At 48.4% G+C, this 20,485-nt stretch overlaps 1 protein-coding gene across 12 annotated transcripts in view; it reads left to right on the top strand.

Annotated features, from left to right (window-relative positions):
- The window catches only part of OSBPL9 (oxysterol binding protein like 9), a 1,355,357-nt gene that overhangs the window by 669,962 nt on the left and 664,910 nt on the right, over positions 1-20,485 (top strand). For 7 of the 12 annotated variants that reach the window (XM_085602635.1, XM_085602639.1, XM_085602638.1 and 4 more), the window contains one exon: positions 4,168-4,206. The exons of the other annotated variants lie outside the window; for them this stretch is intronic. In XM_085602635.1, coding sequence (XP_085458761.1) covers positions 4,168-4,206 — 39 coding nt within the window. The remainder of the gene's footprint in view (positions 1-4,167; positions 4,207-20,485) is intronic. 12 annotated transcript variants of the gene reach the window in all.

Below are 20,485 nucleotides of genomic sequence, written 5' to 3'. Positions count from 1 at the left end.
TTAGTACACACTGCCACCTACTGGAACATTTGTAAACCAATAAATCTGTATACCTGAATGTAAATAAACACTGTTGGACAATAAGAGACAAATGCAAACAAGCCCGGGAGTGGTGCATGCACGCGCAGTCTGCTCTTTTTGGAAGCACTCCCTCGCACTTATAGTGATCATAATGCCCTTTCTTTAGAATTTGTATTGCCTTCTGTAAAGAGTGCGCAGGAAAATAGCTTACATAAAGACCAGGGACTGATACAGGTTAATGGAGGTAGAATAGTCCGTTGGTGTGAATTTGTTAAATCCCAAGATAACTTGGCAGCACTATATCAGAAAATGATCCCGTATTTACAGGTTGCCGGCCAAGCTGGTGATATTAAGGAGTTTCTTGAAGTCCTGGAAAACAACCACCAAGATCTTACCAACTCTGTGGCAGTATTTTTCCACAGAGAAAGGAAAGTAAAGGGTGTGACTAAGCCACGGCACGGCTGGTACAATTCAAACTGTCGTAAAGCCAGAACTAACCTCCTTTATTCCATCAAACACAGTGAGAGGTCAAAGATCAGAGAAGAAAGGGTTAAATATAAACTAGAGTTGACGAAGGCCAAAAGTGAGTGAGCATCCCAAATGTGGGATGAAATTAGAACTGCCCTAAAGACGCGCGATATGCGCACCTTTTGGAACCTTATCAATCAGGGCTCTAAAGAAGGTAAACCAGCCCTTGAACCCAATATCGGTGAGGGAGCCTGGAAGGCCCATTTTGAAGCCCTATATGTAGGAATTAGAGAGGGCGAAGCTACCAACACATACAATCAACTGCAAAGGACCTCCTATGTTCCGGACCATCTCCAGATAACTTTGAATGAGGTTATATTGGCATTAGGGAAGATAGCACTGGCTAAGGCCCCAGGCCTAGATAAGATTCCAGGCGATCTCTTTTGCTCCGAACCGTCTATATGGGCTCCTTACTTGCTAGTCTTGTTTAATGCAATTTTACAAGGGATGTCAATTCCACACTCGTGGGCTGGGGCAGAAATAATACCTATTTTTAAGAAAGGCTCACCCCTTTTGCCTGTTAATTAGCGCCCCATTAGCTTAATAGATGTGTCCCAAAAAGTATTTGCTCGTGTTCTTCTGGCGCGCCTACAGGCTTGGATGGAAGACTCTAATGTTGTCACCCCTCTCCAAGTTGGTTTCAGGGAACGAATGTCGACAATCGATCAGATCTTCAGGCTACAAATGATTTACTGGAAAACAGTAAAAATAGAACGAGTCAGCTTATACCTCATTTTTGTAGACCTGAAGTCTGCGTTCGACCTTGTACCGCGGATAAGCTCTGGAAAACTCTCCTAGATATGGGAGCTCCAGAATATCTTTGCCAGTTGATCCAACGCTTGCATTTAAACAACTTTGCACAAATCCGTTATGGCAAAGTGGATGGACTAACATCTCCTATCCCGGTGGAGAGGGGTGTGCGCCAGGGCTGTGCCCTGGTGCCTACTCTTTTTTCCCTATATATCAATGGCCTGGTGGACGCCCTTAATGCGGGGAAGAATATTGATGCCCCTAGGTTGGCCAATAGAAAAATACCGGCCCTCATGTTTGCGGACGACACCTTATTGCTTGCCAAGTCCCTTATGGGGATACAGCGGACGTTGGACAACTTTGGTGTCTTCTGCAAGCATCGGGGCATGGAGATTAATCTCCAAAAACCTAAATATATGGTTTTAACACATGCAGTACCACTCGCCTAAACCCCAGACTAAATGGGCAAGTTTTAGAAAAGGTTAACACCTTTGATTACTTGGGCATTTCACTTACCGAAAGAATGGATTGGGGCGTACAACTTATTAAAGCCAGTCTAAAACTGACTCAGGTAGCAGGAGGTATACAAAAAGTTTACAGGAGTGCTACGAATCGTGTGGTCAGCCCCGCCCTGGAATTATACAAAGTACAGGCAAGGAGTGCCACTTTGTACGGGGCAGAGCTGTAGGGCCACTGTGCATTAAATAGGCTAACATGTATTGAAAATAGTTTCATCAGACAACTCATTATGTTACCATCTAGTACTCCTCTAGTTCCATTACGTATGGATCTAGGTCTAAGACCCATTACAGAGGAAGCCTCCCTAAGACCAATACTATACTGGTGGCGCCTATGGAGCACCCCAGAATTAATACATTTTAGGGAGGAATTGCAAGAATGGATGGGGCTACCGGGAGCCCAAAAAATTCTCTGGCTCAGATTTGTAAAAGATATATGTAAGACCCTTGGAAGATCTAATCTTTGGAGTGCTCCAGAAGAATGCTCCATGTCGATTACTAAGAAGGAATTGGCAATGAGTTATAGAGAATACAAGCTTGTGGCTCTTTTTAGGAGCTCTACTCTGGGCCGATTAACTTCTGAGTTTCTAGCTGTAAAGGAAAGCTATTCCATCGAACTGGTTCTGGATGATCTACAACCCTTTTTAGCTAAGAAACTCTATTTACAGTTTAGACATGGAGTTCTTCCGTTACGCACTTTTACGAAGAAATGGGAAAACTCTGGTATAGAGATCTGTCCTGCATGCAATATCGGAATAGAAACAGTTCCCCATGTTCTATTTTTTTGCCAAGAATACAAACGAGCCAGATCCCGTTGGTTAAAACAACTTATCAAAAATCTGGGCTCTGGGAGGTGCAATGAGGTTTATAGAATTCTTAAATATGATACTCAATTACCCATTGTTTTCTCTGTAGCCCGCTTTTTGTTCTCTATATGGTGCACTCGCAATGCGATCCTTAAAAAGGCTCTCTTAATAGTCTGAGCTGCTTTGTAATGAACTATAGCCTATTGATCAAACTCCTGTTACTCCCGGCCAATCAATTTTAACACGATTTGCCTGTATTTTTTAGAACGGCTGTGATCTCCTTTTTTGTACTTTGCATTTTGAGATGATGCACTTATGGCTATTCTTTGCACTTTTGCATGTTGAGATGATGGCCAAACGGAGTCCTTTGTTTTTAAAAAAATTCTTATGATCTTATCTGTGGGTGTTGTGATGAATATTCCGCTTTTTGTAAAATGTGATGATTGTTTTTACATATGTTTTTATATTTTTATTGTGCTTTTATGGCAGTATGCCGAAATAAAGTTTTCAAATGGAATGTGGCGCGCCCCTGCGCGCTCCCGCACGCTGGATGCCGCCACAAACACGAGTGGGTGCTTCCAAAAAGAGCAGAGCAAGGACTAAAGATCCTCAGCGCTGCGTAGGCGAGACCTAAAAATGACCACACCTTCCTCCGCAATTCGTCAAGGGAACTTTTTGCTCCCATCTTCCATTTTGCGACCATGTTACAAAGGTTGGGTCTGTGAACTCTTTAAAAAATAAAATAATAATAATAATAGCACACGCACACCGACACCCCCCACGCCCTCTCCAAAAGGTCCTACTACCAATTCCTTTTGTGCATGGCCAGAAACCTGTGCTCTGTGGGATTCGGCTGCTGCAGTGGATTGGTCACAGGGAGGGCCTGCGCCCAACTTCTATGTGTGGTCTATAAGAACAAAAAAACTGAAATTCTTTCCAAAATCAATGTCGAAGGTAACTTTTGGTTAGCTTTGGTCATATCACATTTGCTTATGTTAAAAAAAAAAAATAATTCTAATTCTCTGAGTAAATATATGGTTAAAATGCAGTTATGTTTACAGAAGAAAACATATAAAACACTAAATTTCGCCACTGTGATGATTCATAATAACTATAAAAAATGTTTTACATTTATTTAAAACATGTCTTTATAAAAGTATTGGGTTTCGAGGACTTGCGTTGCAGGTAGGTCACTTCTCTGTTTTACTAAATGGCAAATAAGAATGCATTTGAAGCATGGATTGTGTCTTAAAGCACCAGTTGTTGGTATAGTTTGTGAAACATGAAATTAATTGCTCTTGTACAAGTAACGTGATCTTGGTTTGCCCCAGTTTAGTCGTATGAAAATGTTAACAGTGAATCTAAATTATGTATTAAATGAAGCACTTTACCTAAAGATGCTCTATAACAAGACATATTGATTGTCAAATCTGTAAAATGTGTGACCGTTTATGCACAAACACAACATGCAGCAAACCCTTAGTGTGCTTTTCTCCAAGTTCAACGAAATGCAATTAAATTGATGCATGTTTATATTTTTTAAGGACCAAAGTAATGAGGACAAGCACGCAGATGATTTTATAGTAAGTTTGAATTCAATATTTTACCTCCCTCCAGTTACCAAGAACATTGGAACTACTCTGTTCTGTCCCTGGAACATGCTCACTTTCCATTAGTTTACAGCACACATTCCTTGCTTCTTTTCTTGATCTAACATGTCTCTTTTCCTCATAACTTTCCTGTTACTCGTGTATTTTATGTCACAAGTCTTTTCGCAATCCATCTGCTCCATTAGAAAATAATCTGTTTAACTTTATTGTGCTCATCTTTTTACGTAGTTTGTTGTCAACCTTTTAATGTGAATGAGTTTCTTTGAGTTCAGTAAATGACTTCCAGTCATAATTGTGATTTTCCTTAACCACGTGTCTTGCGTTTTATAATGAAAAACGCAGCTTTGTCTGGATTAAAAAAATCTGATATCATAGACATTATGGTTCCTTTCACTGACATGTATAAGAAAATTGGTCACTTATTTTTAATGTACTCTTACTGCTGTTTTCTTTTGGACTAACAGTTTGTTCAACTCTGCGTTAGAGGAGTGACAAACTGCACTTTTCCTGTAAAATAGTACATTTCACACTCGGAAGGCAATGCATAGGTCTGATGCTCTGTGTTCACTGGTACAGCATGCAATTGTGCGGCAAAACATATGTTTATTGACTTTCAAAGTGTGTACCAAATTGTGCCGAAAACTGAAACTGTATTTGAGAATCCACACATGAAATTTATTAGCTCAATTCAGACATGCTAAAGTCACTAAACGCATAAGAACACACATGTAAACTGCTGCTGTATCATGCTTGTTTAAGGGGCATTTCGAGGTTCATGGTTGCATTGGAAGTAGGGGACAGTGAGTAAGTTAATGGCTCATGGTATATTAATATCATGACACAACTCAACTAATCTTTAACTTTATTTGTGACAATTAAATCATACGCTCACTGTACCCCACCAAGGCTGTGCATTTTTTTAATCCCTGTGTTATTTTAAAAGCTCTGTGAACAATTTTCCATGCTGGCTGTTCAATGTACCACAAACTTGGTTAATCTACACGTCCAGCAGGCTCTTTGCAGTATCACAAGATTTACATATTTTCGAGTTGAGACACCTTTTGAGTCTTTTAATTCCTTCTAGGGCCCAGGTGAATCATCAGATCCCTGTTAATTTTGAGAAATTAGAAACTTTATGAAAGAAATAAAATATTTGCAAGTGTGATTGATTACAGCAACTCCTCTCTCTTTCTTTCTCGTTCTTTGATGCTGAGAAGGCATTTGATAGCTTTAAGTGAGTGTTTAATCAAATCGAACGCAACGAATTCATCAGAAATCATAAAAGCGTACATTATAAAAAAGGCTTCAGTAAACAATTCTCATCATCATAAAATCATTCTAAGCTCCAAGAAGCCATCTTCAACCTGTCTAATGGCAAATCCCCAGGCCCGGATGGGCTCCCAGCTGAGCTTTACAAGGCCGGCTCGGATATTCTTGTCCCGGAACTCCTGAGAGTGTACAATGCGGCGGCGGACAGCGCCGCTTTGCCCCCAACGTTAAACGAGGCCACACTCGTCTCCATTCTCAAACCTGACAGGGATAGCACGCGGGTGGGCTCCTACCGCCCCTTGGCCCTGCTAAACACAGACTACAAGATACTAGCATCTGTCCTAGCCAGGAGACTAGCCCCACATGTGCCCGACCTGGTGCACCGAGACCAAAATGGCTTTGTCCCCACGCGACATACCTCTCACAATATCCGTCGTCTTTTTCGGGTGCAGGAATACGCCACGCAGCAATGGCCCAGAGCGGGGTGTCTGATACTAGACCTGGAGAAGGCCTTTGACTCGGTAGAGTGGCCATACCTGAGAGCAGTCACAGAGAAGTATCAGCTGGGGGGAGGATACAGAGCCATGGTTGACTTACTTTATGGTAGACCGACAGTCCGAGTCCGCACGGGGAGGCTCCTGTCAGCCGCCCTCCGGGTCCGCAGAGGCACTCGGCAGGGCTGCCCACTTTCGCCATTGCTGTTTTCCCTGGCCATGGAGCCCTTGGCTGCGACTCTCAGAGCACGTGGCCCGGAATGGGGAATCCCACTGGCGGACGGTCTGCATGCGGTGTCGCTGTATGCGGATGACCTGCTACTCTACGTCAGACACATCACTGATGTCCCCGCTTCCCTTACTGACATTTTCCGCACCTTTGAAGAGGTGTCGGGCCTGAGAGTCAATTGGTCCAAATCGGGGGCCTACCCATTTGGTCCGGACACGCCTGAATGTGACATCCGTCTGGGTGGGGACAGGCTACAGTGGCACCCCACCACCCTCCGCTACTTGGGGATAAGAATATACAGAAACCCAGCAGACGTCTTGGAGGGAAACCTCCTCCGAGTGATAGCCTCTGTCCGAGCGCAAATTGGATTCTGGAACACCTTACCCCTCAATGTGCCTAGCCGTGTAGCACTGACCAAGATGATTGTACTGCCCCGGCTGCTCTATTATTTTGCAAATCTGCCCGTGTATGTCCCCCCCAAGCTGTTCCGCGAGCTAGAGGTGCTGCTGCGCAACCTTATCTGGAACAAGGGGAGACCGCGCGTGGCGCTGACTAAACTATACATGCCCACGGACTCGGGGGGCTTGGCGGTCCCTAATATGGAGTTGTACTACCTCGCGGCACAGATGCAATGGGTGGCGGGATGGCTAGGCTGCAAGCAGCTGGACGATACCACCTCGACTGCGGCTGCCTGGACACAAGCACAAATAAACGCGTTGTTTCACCCGATAACCCGCACGCGCTGCCCCTCCCAGATGTACCTAGCGGTGGCGCGCAGGTGCTTTCTGAGGTGCCCCCGCCTCACGCGCGCAACAACACCATATGCTCCGATCCTGCCGCTTCTGGGCACACCTGGCCCGACGGGGCCGCTCACAGAGGCCCATTTGGCTAGCTGGGGGCGCGCGGGAGTGGACACGCTGGGCGACCTCTACGCGGATGGAGACTTGCTCACCTTTGCAACCCTGGCTGACGACGCGGCTCTCCCGGCAGGGCAATTCCTGCTACATGCGTCCCTCCTGCGCACACTCACTGCTTCCTGGGGCGACATCACGGTGGAACCCCCGATGCACAGCTTCATACAATACCTACATGTCATGGGCAACGGTTCGCACGTTATACACTGGCTAGCGCAGGCACTGCAGGCACACTCGCAACCTTCCACACTACCGCTGCGAGAACGCTGGGCGATGGACAGGGGAGGAGACTGGACAGACAAAGAATGGACGCAGATACTGACTGGCCCGACCAACATCCCACGCAACCCCCGCTTTAAAATTATACAGCACTACATACTACAGCGCGCATATCTCACGCCCGACAAGATAAATAGATACTTCTTGTTGACGGACGCAGCTTGCCAGCGCTGCCTGCTACCGGGAGCAGACCTTCTACACATGCTGTGGCACTGCCCAGATGTACGGCCATATTGGGACGATGTATTGGCACTGCTCGCGCGCGACACTGACGGGCAACTGCCGCATACATGGGAAGCATGCATACTGGGGTTATATACGCGCACAAAAAACAACAAATTGCAGGCGCGCTTCTGGGACATGGGACTTATAACGGCCAAGTGCTTGCTCACTAAACACTGGAAGGCCGCGGCCCCCCCGCACGTTAGGCACTGGAAAGTCTCCTTCACCAACTGGGCGCACGCGGAGAGCGCGGCGCTCCTTCGTGAGGAAATAGCGGGGCTCCGCAAATTCCCCATCGCCCAGATCTGGGATGACCTACTCAAAGCGTTTCAGATGGCTTGCCAGGAAAGAGGGGTAACCTGAATCACTAACACCTGCCGCTTCCTTGTGGACTGGCGGAGGCAGCCTCAAAACTGCGGCGGCACCTCCTCCTGCTTCCACCTGCCTGCCTCTGGTAGCCTCTGCTCCCACTCTCGGCGAGGATGACACCAGAGGACTCACACTAAACAGATAACACACACACCTACGGCACGCTGCCGCCCCGATCCGAGGCAGTGCAAATGGCGCCTGGCTTGGGGCCCGAGCGGGAGGATGCGACCACTTCATTTCCGCCTGCCTCTCCCCCTTTAACGTAGCAGAGCGCCCTGCATACCACGAACCTGAGTGTGGGCGTTGCGTAGATGCTTTGGACTCTCAATCAGCCCGGGGACCCCTCAAACCTCCCCCTCCCAGCTGCTATCTCCTGCGCACAGCCCCGCGGTGCCCCGCTAGGCGGCTGCTGACCCCTCCGCACTGACGCACAATGATCTCCCCCCCCCCCCCTCCCCCCTTGACCCTGTTTGAGTTAATAACCCTCATCCCCATTCCCCGTATCGCCGCATAAGCGTCGGGAGCAGCTTGCTTAACGGCTGCGTTTCCCGACAGGATTCCTGCTTTATCACAGATAGCAAATGGTGGTTGCGCTGTCTGGCATCCCCGGAGCGCTTCCCTGCTTTGCGTGCCCTGCTCTCAGACGGTGGAGCGGCGATGACCCACCTGCCCTGCCAGGGATGGGTGCGCCCGAAGCTCGCAGTAAACTCTTGTCGAGGGCTGGGCATGCCCCGATGACCAGCGGATTGAGGGATACAGCGCTCGGGGACTGGGCATGCACCACACAACGCGCACATGGACCCGAATACGACATTGCAGGCTAGAATTGCCTGACTTACGTGCAAGGTTTTTTTTTTTTCTCTTTATGCCACAGTAAACTGTGCGGGCGCACTGGCGCCGCGCCCGGCCCGCGTTGCGGATATGGCGCTGATGCTGAACCGACTAGGGGCCCCTAAGTCGGAGATTCTTAATGATGCTCTGCACAACTTGAGATGGGGCCTGGGCGGGGGCTGCGGCGCGGGCTGAGGCGCGACGCCGACCCTGCTGCCGACACTGCGAATCAGGAGCACCAAGCACACACAAACAACAAAATAGACCTACCACTTGCTCAGGTGCGCGTCCAAGGACTACAGCAATGCCCCCATGTGCAACGCCGCCGGACCCCCGGGTTGTCGGCTGAATGGCTGTGTCATATTGTTTGAAAAGCATTTACCTATTGCATAACTGCTTTGACACCATGGATGGTGCATGTATACTATATGATGATGCAACTGTGAATAATAAAGGTTTTCCAAAAAAAAAATCATAAAATCATTCTATAGAATCAACTCTACATATGTTGCCACAGAGTAGCAAATTGGCAGGGATGGTAACATTGGCAGATATAGGAATGTAGGGTGCCACTGTTTTAAATTCAAATTGCATAAAATTCATTAAATATATCATTTTCTCAAAATCATAAGAAATTTGCAAAACAAAGGGTATGTATAGTGCTTTGGGAAGAAATGTTTTTTACAGGGGCATTTAAGTAAGGTTTTAGAACACTCATTCTTAGTCGGGAATGAAACAAGATGGTGAAAGGAATCCAGGCTTAAACGGGTCAATTCTAACTTATGTTGAGGTTTAAGGACACACTTTAAATATGGTCGCAAGAAAAAGGTGACCAGTGTTAAATGATTCCTAAGAACACTCGATTTGGAAAGTTCAACCAACAACCTTGCTTCATCAAACAGCGTGAGGCACCCCTTATTTTAATCTTTCTTTGTCACAGACTGCAATGTTTCGGACCACTTAAAAATTCCTGGTGCCCCAAATCATAGCAGAATAATTTGACATTACTCAACCAAGGTATTTGAGAAAAAGCTGTCAATTTAAGGCAATCCTCGAGCAATTTACGGTTAAAAACAGTATCAGCACTGGTCCACACTTTGTCATAAAAGGATGGGACTGGTTTGTGCTATATCAGCTAAAATACAATTTTGAATGGCAAACTTGGGATAAACAGATCTGGGGGAACTGCCAATAAAGTTAAAAAAAAAAAAACATTCTCCACAATTTGAAGGGGATTAGTATCACAAAACCCCATAACTCTGCCCCATACAATGCTGTAGATGGCCACTCAGTTTTATATATTCCAAATATTTCAATGCCTTTGCCTTAAACTTTTTTTTTTTGATAAACAAATTTTTATTGAGTTTTGCAGCATGAGAGACAACATCAAGAATGATATACAGCAGTGCATTGAACATGGCATCAATAGGTTCAATCCGGGATGTATCAGCAAGCAATTGTAAAGACCCCCTCTTCCTCCCCCATCCCCGCCCCCTGCGCCCCCACCCTTCAAAACAGGCCCCCCAGCCATTTCCCCCATATCTTGCGGAATTTTTTGGGGCAGCCCCGTGCAGCGTATAATGCCCGCTCCTGGGCCGCACACCAATCCACCCCTCTACTCCAGGTAGCCCTTCTGGGCGGGTCTGGCTGTGACCACACGGCCGCGATATCCCTCTTAGCCACCATAAGGGCAGTAGTGAGGAAATATTTCTTGTTACGGGACCCATCCATCCCGTCCGTGATGCCCAGCAAGGCCATTTTAGGCTCATGGGGAACCTCCCAACCCAGGACCTCCGCTAGATCGTCTTCAATCGCTGCCCAATAGGCCTCCAGGCGGGAACAAGACCACACCATGTGGAAGAAGTCTGCAGGAGCTACCCCACAGCGAGCGCAGGAGGCATCCACGCGGAGGCCCACGCGATACAGGCGGTCCGGGGTCAGATAAGCAGTGTGGAGGTAATAGATTTGGATGAGCCGCAGCCTAGCGGAGGAGGTGAGCGATCGAGGGGCCATAAGGGCGTCCCTCCAGTCCGCGTCATCCAGGGGTCCCACCCAGGCCTCCCAGCGCTGTTTTAGCCCGCTCCAGTCCACTGGGGTATTGTTAATCAGAGATTTATAAATGCGGGATATACCCCCCTTCCCCAGATACCCTAACATCACCTGAGCCTCCGGTGGACTATGGGAGGGCAATCTGGACTCTAGAGGGACGTGGGCCCTGACCGCATGGCGCAATTGAAGGTAACGGTAAAATTGAGACGGCTGTAGCGAGAAGCGGGCCTGGAGCTCTTGGAAGGAACACATGTGGCTTCCACGCCATATATCGCCCAAACAGGAGATACCGAGAAGATCCCACTGCCGAAAGCCCGCTTGGCCCACCACCTCCCGCAGCCATGTCCCTTGCCAAAGCGGAGTGAGTTGCGTGAACGTCCCCGACCATCTGGTGTGTCGCAAGGCTGCGCGCCACGCGAGAAAGGGGGCCCGAACGACGCCGGGAAGCGACAGGGGGATCGCTGTGCCATAGAGCATATTTTGGATAAGGGAGAACCTGAGGCATTGCACCTCGAGTCGATACGCCGGGTCGCCCCAACCACCCGAGAACCAGTCATGGATCACCAATAGCTGGGTGGCCAGATAATAGAGATATAGGTTAGTCATGCTCATGCCGCCGTCATAGGAGGGAACCCTGCATCGATCTAAGGCCAGCCGAGGCCTACCACCGCCCCAGAGAAATTTGGTCACCATCTTATCCAGGTCCCGGAACCACGGGCGCGGAAAGGGGTACGGAGTGTTTTGTAGCATGTACAAAAACTTGGGGAGGATCATCATCTTATATAGGGCGACTCTCCCTAGCGGATTCAACGGGAGGGACTGCCACCGGAGCATATCTGATCTGGTCTTGTTGACTACAGGTGCCACGTTGAGGGCCCAGCAGAGTTCCGGAAGGAGGGTGACCCAGATCCCCAGGTACTTAAAGGAGAGTCGCCGGAGGGGAATATCCGACTGCCAGTCGAAACATTCCCGTGACGGGTGTAACGGGACTAGAACGGACTTTTTAGGGTTCAGATGAAGACCCGACGCTTGGCCAAACCGACGGAGAATCCGGCAGACCTGAGGTCCCGAGGTCGCTGGATCAGAAAGATAGAGGAGGACATCGTCTGCGTAGAGGGCAATCTTATCAGGGGCCCACACCTGGCCAGTCCCATCCGCGAAGAACGGGGTCGGAACGAATCAACACCGCCAGGGGTTCCATGGCCAGAGCGAAAAGGAGGGGCGAGAGCGGACATCCCTGGCGTGTCCCCCGACCTATGGGAAACGGGCGAGATAGAGCCCCATTGACTAACACACGGGCCCGCGGGCTTGCGTACAGGACCGCCACCATGGCACGGAACCGGGGACCGAAACCCATACGCTCCAGAGCGTCACCTAAGTACGCCCATCCCACTGAGTCGAAGGCCTTTTCAAAGTCGACCAACAGGAGGGCCAGATAGTGGGAAAGGCGGCCGCGGTGCGCCATCGCGACGTGCAAGCGCCGCAGGCAGTGTCTAGTCCCCCGATCCGGCATAAATCCACATTGATCCGGGTGGACCAGGGAGGCAAGAGACGGGCGCAACCGCTGCGCTAGGACCGTGGCATAGATTTTGAGTTCGGTGTTGATAAGGGATATAGGCCGGTAGTCGGAGCAGGACCGCGAGGGGGGCTGAGTCTTGGGGAGGACAACTATGGTTGCTGTGTCCGTCTCGGGCTGGAACGAGCCCGTCTCCACCACCTCTGCAAAGAGGTCCCGAAGCCTCGGGGCCAGAGTCTCACGATAGTGAGCGTAGTATTCCTGGGGGAACCCGTCGGGTCCTGGGGTCTTCCCAGGCGCCAGGCGGCCGATCGCCTCTTCAATCTCCTGCAGCGCGATAGCAGCGCGATAGGCGACTCGAGGGTCTCAGAAACCTCAGGCCGCTCAAGCGTCACCCCGGTCGTCCCCAGCAACTCCCCTAGGGAGAGCGTGGACGTCCGGAGACGGTACAGCCGGAAATAATAGTCAGCGAACGCCAGGGCCATCACCACCGAGGCTGTGTGGAGGCCACCCGCAGAGTCCGCGATGGCCGGAATGATCCTACCCGCCCGGGGGTAAGTAGCCAGCCGGTGGAGCAGAGTGCCATTTTTGTCTCCCCAGCCGTATACCCGGGCCACCGAGGAGCGCCACAGAATCTTTGCCGCCTCCAGGGAATGTAAGCGAATCTCTTCCCGTAGGAAGGCCAGGCGACGAGAGCGCGTGTCATCATTCAAGTCCCCCAGATTGCGCTCCAGTTCCAAGGCTTGAGCCTCGCAATCCGCGAGTTTCTGGGATTGAGCCCGTCGTTGCCGCTGCAGATGCCCCTTAGCGGCACCCCGAACAGTCGCCTTGCCAGCCTCCCACAGGACGGCAGGGGAGGGGACAGAGCCCTCATTGTGAGAGTAGTAATCGGCTATCTCGCCCCCGACCATCTTCCGAAAAGCCTTGTCGTGAAGGAACCAGGCGTTCAAACGCCACAGCGGACGGGCAGAGAGGGGGGGGGACCGAGAGCAAGGAGCACTGGCGAGTGGTCCGAAAGGCCCCTCGGAAGAATGCGCACATCCTGCACCCCTGCGCAGTCGGTAGATGGTACGAAGATGAGGTCGATCCGTGCATGGGAGTGATGGGCCGCCGATGTGTGGGTGTATTGGCGAGCCTGCGGGTGCCAGATCCTCCAAACATCGTAGAGGCCCTGAGATTCAGCCCAGGACGAGAGCTGTTTTGCGCGGGCGGCGCGGGCCAAGGATACCGGACCCGTCGAGTCCAGGTGAGGCGAGTAGACAGCGTTGAAGTCCCCGCCGAGAATGAGGGAACCCGCCGGGAGCGTCGGGAGGAGATCCGCTGTGCGGGAGAGGGCCGACGGCAGGAGGGATGGAGCCGCGTAGAGGGACATCAGGGTAAGGGGTCGCCCCTCCAGAGTGCCACATACCACCACCACCATGCCCTGGGGGTCCAACTGCACCTGGGACAGGACAAAGGGGAAGGACTTGCGAAGCAAAATGGCCACCCCTCGGGATCCCCGTGCAAAACCTGAATGCCATACACTGTCATAACCATAGCGGCCAAGAAAGGGACAGTTATTGCCCAACAGGTGAGTCTCCTGGAGGAGGAGCACATCGATCTCTGTACGCATATTTGAGGACCGCCATGCGTTTGAAACGGTCCAGAAGACCATTGACGTTCCAGGATAATATGCGCATGGCGGCCCTAGGGACAGGTGGGTCAGCCATAATCCAGGACAGAAGACGGGGCCAGTGGAGGCGCGGCTGAATGCGCCCCTAGAGAGGAAGGACAGCGGGACATCGGGCAGGAGAGCCGGTCAAAAAGTACATGATACCATGGCACACCAAATAAGAGGGAGTCATCCCCCACCAACAAAATCTCCCCAACGGGGAAGAAACAACCCCACACCAACCCCAAACCCCCACCCCCCACCCTATACTTCGAAAACAGAAGCATCTGTCGCCCGAAGCCTTTGCCTTAAACTTAATGACAGTTAAACAGAGGTACTGATTGTAGGGAAAGCTCCCTCTATCTGGACCTCTGCTTGGTGGCCTGATTCCTTGGGACAAACCCCCACCCCCAAAACAGTGACCACAAATCTAGGGTTCTGATGAATACATCTGCATGTGGATTCCTCACCTTTTGAATTCTCCCCCGAGTCAACATTCCACGGAAACCTTTTGCTAGCTCTCTCACGTCAACGAGGACGTCATAATGGCATGGCTCCACTCGCGACTCCGTATGATGTCACCAGAGCCACAAGTAGACCTCTTCGGCGTGCTGACGTCAGTTTCCTTTTTCCGCGCCATCGACACGTAACGGTTTTCTGGGACTTTCCATTTTCTTTACAGTTACTTTGTAATCTATTGTTTCTCTTGGTGTTGCAGTGCTATGGCGACATCAAAGAAGTCGGGTTTCAAGCCCTGTAGAGAGTGTGGGGGTCATATGTGGATCACTGATCCTCATGAAGACTGTTTATGGTTTCCTTCTTCGGACCACCACGACGTCGGAGGCTGCTTCAGTTGTCGGTAGATGAATCCGAAGGCTTTGAAGGAGTGTGAGGCAAGCTCTTTATGGCGAAGGCGAGAAAGAAGAAGAGGGGCCGAAAGAGGTCGAAGTCACCGACTTTGCATACTTCGAAGTCGAGGAAGCATGAGAAGGCACGGTTACCGGCGTTGTTAATCGAAGGGTAGAGCTTCTAGGTCGCCTCCTCAGGCCTCACGGCGTCTTTCTAAGGACTTCATCTCGCCGTCGCCTTCTCCTTCTCCTCAAGTGACTCCGGCACACTCTCCGTCGCTGAGAGGTTCTCCGGCGCAATCACCAAAGCTGAGGGGTTCTCCGGCGCCAAGGTTATCTCCGGTGCGGAGAGATGTTCAGGAGCCTAGGTCGTCTTCGCCTGTGCCTATGACCTTACCTGTTTTGGATCCGGCGACCCCGACGTCGACTCGGCCTATCGTGGATTCTGATTCGGCCTCTTATCCACTTTTCCCTGGTCCTGGGTCAGATCCTTTGCATTTTCTGAATGCAATGTTAGACATGTTTGCCAGAGCAGCCTACCCCACCGGTGCGCCGTCGGATCCAGTGGGACCGCTTGCATTCAATTTGGGTGTTCCACAACAATATGCCCTGGCACCCTTTGTGCTTTTTATGCCGACGGTGCCGTCCAGGCAGTTTCCGGCTCCGAGGTTCTCAATGCCGTTTTCTCAGTCACCGGCGCCATCTGATGACCTTCTTCCTCTCGGATTTGTTTGGCGCCGATGCCTTCATCGGAGGCTCTTCCGTTGACGCCGGCACCAGTGTCTCCAGCGCCGCGCTTGGCGCAGCCGACGCCGGTCCTAAAGTTGTGGTCTAGAAGAGAGGCTCAGAGGCTGTTAGAAGAGGAAGTGTTTCTACGGGAGGAAGCTGAAGAGGGAGAAATTGATGAGACTGTGGATGAGTTTGAGGGCCTTCAAGAAGCTAGTGGTCTGGACACCTCCCCAGAGTGGGAGCTTTCTTCACCAAAGGCCTCTCCTTCTCATGATGTGGCGCCTTATCACGCTGTGATCAGAAGGCTCCTGAACTTTTAGATCTTCAGTTGCCCACGGCTGAGTTTAGGCCTAATGTTCTTACGGAGGTTTTGCATTCCCCATCTTCTGTGACTGAGCCTCTTTTGCCTTTTAATGAGGCTTTGACTGAGCTGATTCTTGAGGTGTGGCGAAAGCCTCTTTCTGCACCTGCCATTTCAAGGTCGGTGGCAAGGAGGTACAGGCCTGCTCTTGGTGATTCTGCTCGTCTTTCTGCACACCCTACTCCAGAAAGTTTAGTTGTGCTGGCTTCGTGTTCAAAACATTCAACAAGATCATTTCCTCAGACTCCTGCAGACAAAAAAAGTGGAACAGTCTTCCAAGACGGTCTTCTCTTCTTCTAGTATGGCGTTGAAATTCACCAATGTTACGTGCTTGTTTGGAAGATATATTCTTGCCCTAATGGATTCGGCCAAGCAGTTGGCTCCCAAATTGCCGTATGGTAATCTTGGCTCTTTTTTTGGAGGTGCTGGCGGATACGCAGGCTGCAGCTCGTCAGGTCATCCAGTCGGGTCTGGATACTGCTGATTCGGTGGCCAGGGTGATGGGCTCCTCTATTGCCACTAGGAGGCATGCTTGGCCAGATGTGCAGGCTACTCTTCTTGATGTGCCGTTCGATGGATCCAAGCTGCTTGAAGAGAATTCTTGGTCTGCAGAGGTTAAAAGACAGTAGAGCCACTGCAAAATCTTTGGGTCTTCAGTCTGTAACCAGGGGTTTTGGTAAGGCAGCTTCCTCTTGAGGCCAGCAGCAGAATCCTCTGTACAGATCTTACAGAGGAAAGGGCGGTGTTCATCTGCAAGGTCCATCCCGTCAACTCTCCTCCTCCTCCTCTTCTTCCTCTCCTGCCCCCACCACTGGTACCACAGGAAAGCAGCTCTAGATCCCCCATCTTGGAGCATGCTGGTCCTGTAGGGGGTCGGTGTCTCATTTTCTTCAAGATTGGAAATCTATCACTTTAGACCTTTGGGTTTTGAATCTTGTGGAAAATGGGTACGCCCTTCCCTTCTAGGAGTTTCCTCCTCCTTACCCTCCTCGCCAGGGCTGGTGTTCAGAGGATCATTTGTTGCTTCTGCAACATGAAGGTCTTGCTGTATTGCAGAAAGGTGCGATAGAGGTGGTTCACGAGCAGGAAAAGGGTCAGGGTTGCTACTTCCGGTATTTCTTGATTCCTAAGGATGGCAGATTAAGGCCTATCCTGGACCTCAGGGTCTTGAATTTTTACTGTTTGAGGTAAAAATTCCCTTGCTCAGGTTCTTCAAGCGCTGCATAAAGCAAAAAAAAGGCAACCCCCTACAAAAATTATTTAAGGTCAGAGAACAGGGGGAAAGAGAACAGCGAACTATAATATACAGTATCCCTCATGACCTATATTGCTTTGATTAGCGTGGGTTCACATAGAGAAAACACAACAACCTATTACATGTATTGTTTTTTTATCTTTTTTATTTAATTTCTTTTGTTCATTATTTTTACGTACAGGTAAAATTCATCTCTTATTTTCATAAACAACATACAAACATTTATTCCTATTTTGATATGTACAAAACTATCTGCGTTGTACCAAATTATATAGCAGGCTTTTTATATAATTACACTTTTGGAAAGCAAAGTTGGTGTAAAATGCAATTGAATATTGTCTTATACAAGCCTACAGTTATTGGCATTAATTCAAAAAAGAAGAGATCCCCACACCATTTACACCTCTACACACTCCTCATTCATATCACTCTCATACATAGCATACACCCTACTCACCCCAGAACCAGACAGCATGCACAGAAAAACCAAAAACAGGGGTGAACTGCTCAACCCTCTGTTATTGTGCTGAGCGCTGGGGTGTGTCATACACACTGGTCGACGCGCGTTTCGATGGCTTATTCTCCTTTAGTTGCCATCTTCTTCAAGACCTGTTACTAATCGATTAGGTAACGGGCATGGATGGGGAGATAAGATTTCTGCAAAGGGAATATGGAATATTAATTTTATAAACTTTACATAAATGGTAATGTTGTTGTTTGCAACCCACGAGAGATTTCTTAAATTGTCTCCAAAAAATTGACTCTAGAATATACATACTGTCAGAGTTACAAATGTGCCACTAAAAGAGGGTGCTCTAATAGTGTTGGAAGAAAGCCTCTCCGTGAAAAAATATCAGGAAATAAGTGAGGTAACAAAATAAAAAGAGGTAAAATATTTCGGGTCATAATGCTGGAATCAGAGTCCTATATGGACCAGAACACACTGCTTGTCTGTATAGGTTATTTGTTAAAAAGTTTTCAATAGTCTCACTACTCATAATTACTTTACCACAGAACAGACTGGTGTGGACAGAGAGAACCCAACTGAACTTTCTGCCCGCTGACCACAAATACATTAATTACAAACCTTTTTGCTGTGTTTGCCTTCTTAAAAATACTTTTGGATCCGGAAATTGAACGAATCGTTTTTTCACACAAAACGTACTTGGACTCTTATCTAAGAGGATGCAACTATACGTGCCAGCCTTCCTTTGTTCGCTTCATATCTGCATATAATGACAAAAAAAATTTTTTGGTACAGAGAAGGTCACTGACATTGCTAGTCACCTATCTTTGAATGGTTTGTTGATAGTAATGCGGTAACGGCCTTTGTTTTTATGTGGGGAAAATTGACCTTTGGTAAGTAACCTACTTACTCATACGAATATTACTGGAGTTTATCCTTTGTTGTTTCTTTTATTTTCGATTTATCCTTTTTTTTGGATGGGCCACGGCGTTGTGAATATCGTCTTGTTGATCCCTGATTCTCTTCTACCGGGTGGACCTAGTGGTGATATGGCGAGAGAGGAAGTTTGCCTATTAGTCAAGAAGAGTTTTGTACAGGACATAGGTGGTATATCAACCTGCTACAAATTATCTCCCTCGGCAGCCTCTATGAATAATGAGATGTTCTCACTTAGAGAAATTATGTTATCATTCCTAGTGAGTACTGTACCGGACACAAATAAGCGCGCTCTGACTTACATTTTCTTATTAAAAATTAGTAAGGTATCTTGTTTTATAAATCACAATTCTGTCTGGCGATTTATTATGTGGGGGTATTCTATGAATATTTCTAAAGAATTCTCCAATGGCCATGAGTAAGACATGGAATTGCTACCGAACTATTTAAAATCAATTTTAACGATTAAGAGAGAGCTAGTCGTTGTCCCCTCTTGCCATCGTATATCTTACCTTGAACGGATGGTCAGTTTCACACGTAACGCCGTCCCCACGTATGATCGCTCTGCTAGGATCCAAGGAATAGTTGGCGCCTTTTTATATTCTGCGTACAACTAAGAAGAGGTTTCTGATGTAAGACACCTGCCGAGTGTTATGACGTGATTGGACTGCGCGACCCCTCGCTATGAGATTGTGTGAGTAGCTGTGCTGTCGACGGCGCCATCTTAGAGTAGGTATTCTAAAAATAGACGATACGTGAACGCCATGTCTCTACGATGTTATGATCGTTAGATCCTGTGTTGGCCTTGTCTGTCAAATATACAAGGGGAAGAAAAAGGTAAAATTTCCCCGCAATGATTTTTCACAGAAAGGTTCAATGAAAATTTATATCCGCCACTAAAAATAGGCTGACTCCTCATTCCTGTTGGCGAAGACTCCGCGCCATCTTAGAACGGGATGATAGTGATTTCCATTTCATTAGTTCCAGGTCGCTATATTTGAATAATATATTGATGGTATAGCATACTATCTATCAGGTCATTTATGCATATTTGTGTGGACCTGCCATCAACCAGTCAGAAAAAGATATAAACACATGACTTTAATGTCAAGTCAGAACTTCTGTTATTAGGCTCAGTGGCTTGAGGATTTCCTCCTATCTCGGAACAGTGTTGCCAAGATACTGCCCCATCACTGATGGGACACACAAGAAGGGGTTGCAATCGGCATCGCAAAATGATCATGATGCTTATACTAGTGTGTATATCATGTGTTTTTTTGCAGTGTCAATAAGATGCCAATAAAATATGCATGTAACGAGTGATGTTAGTACGCAATGACGCGTTTTTTGACATCTTTTTACTGTATCCCTTTCTCGTATCGTACAGATTTGGGCATACAGGTACTGTGGTACTAAAGATTTATTTTGCCGCAAGGGCTTTCCATCTTGAAAAGTTCCAAAGGATGTTTATATCGTCCAATAACATTTGGCTAACATGTCCTGCCTATCATCGAAGGGCCTGCACCAACATGTATCGGAAAAGAAGTTATTTCCGTGTGGTTAGTTCCTGAAAATTATATTCGGATAATGTGTTAGTGACATAAAATGCCATAACCAGATCAGTTATGCATATATTTATGAACCTACCGCCCAGCATGTTACTCTATACGGTAGCTAGGAATATCAGACCAACGTTGGACAGTTATGCCATAAGGGGCCACATAAGGGGCCACCTTCACTAGTGAGACACATAGGGAGGTGTCACAATTTGTGTCTCAAAGCATTGGAGGTCCATATACCTACATACATCTCCTATATATTATACAGTGTCAAT

This window comes from Triturus cristatus, chromosome 4_2, assembly GCF_964204655.1.
Source record: "Triturus cristatus chromosome 4_2, aTriCri1.1, whole genome shotgun sequence".
Lineage (NCBI taxonomy): Eukaryota > Metazoa > Chordata > Amphibia > Caudata > Salamandridae > Triturus > Triturus cristatus.
Note: the sequence above shows the minus strand (reverse complement) of the source record. Positions and strands in the feature narration are given on the sequence as shown.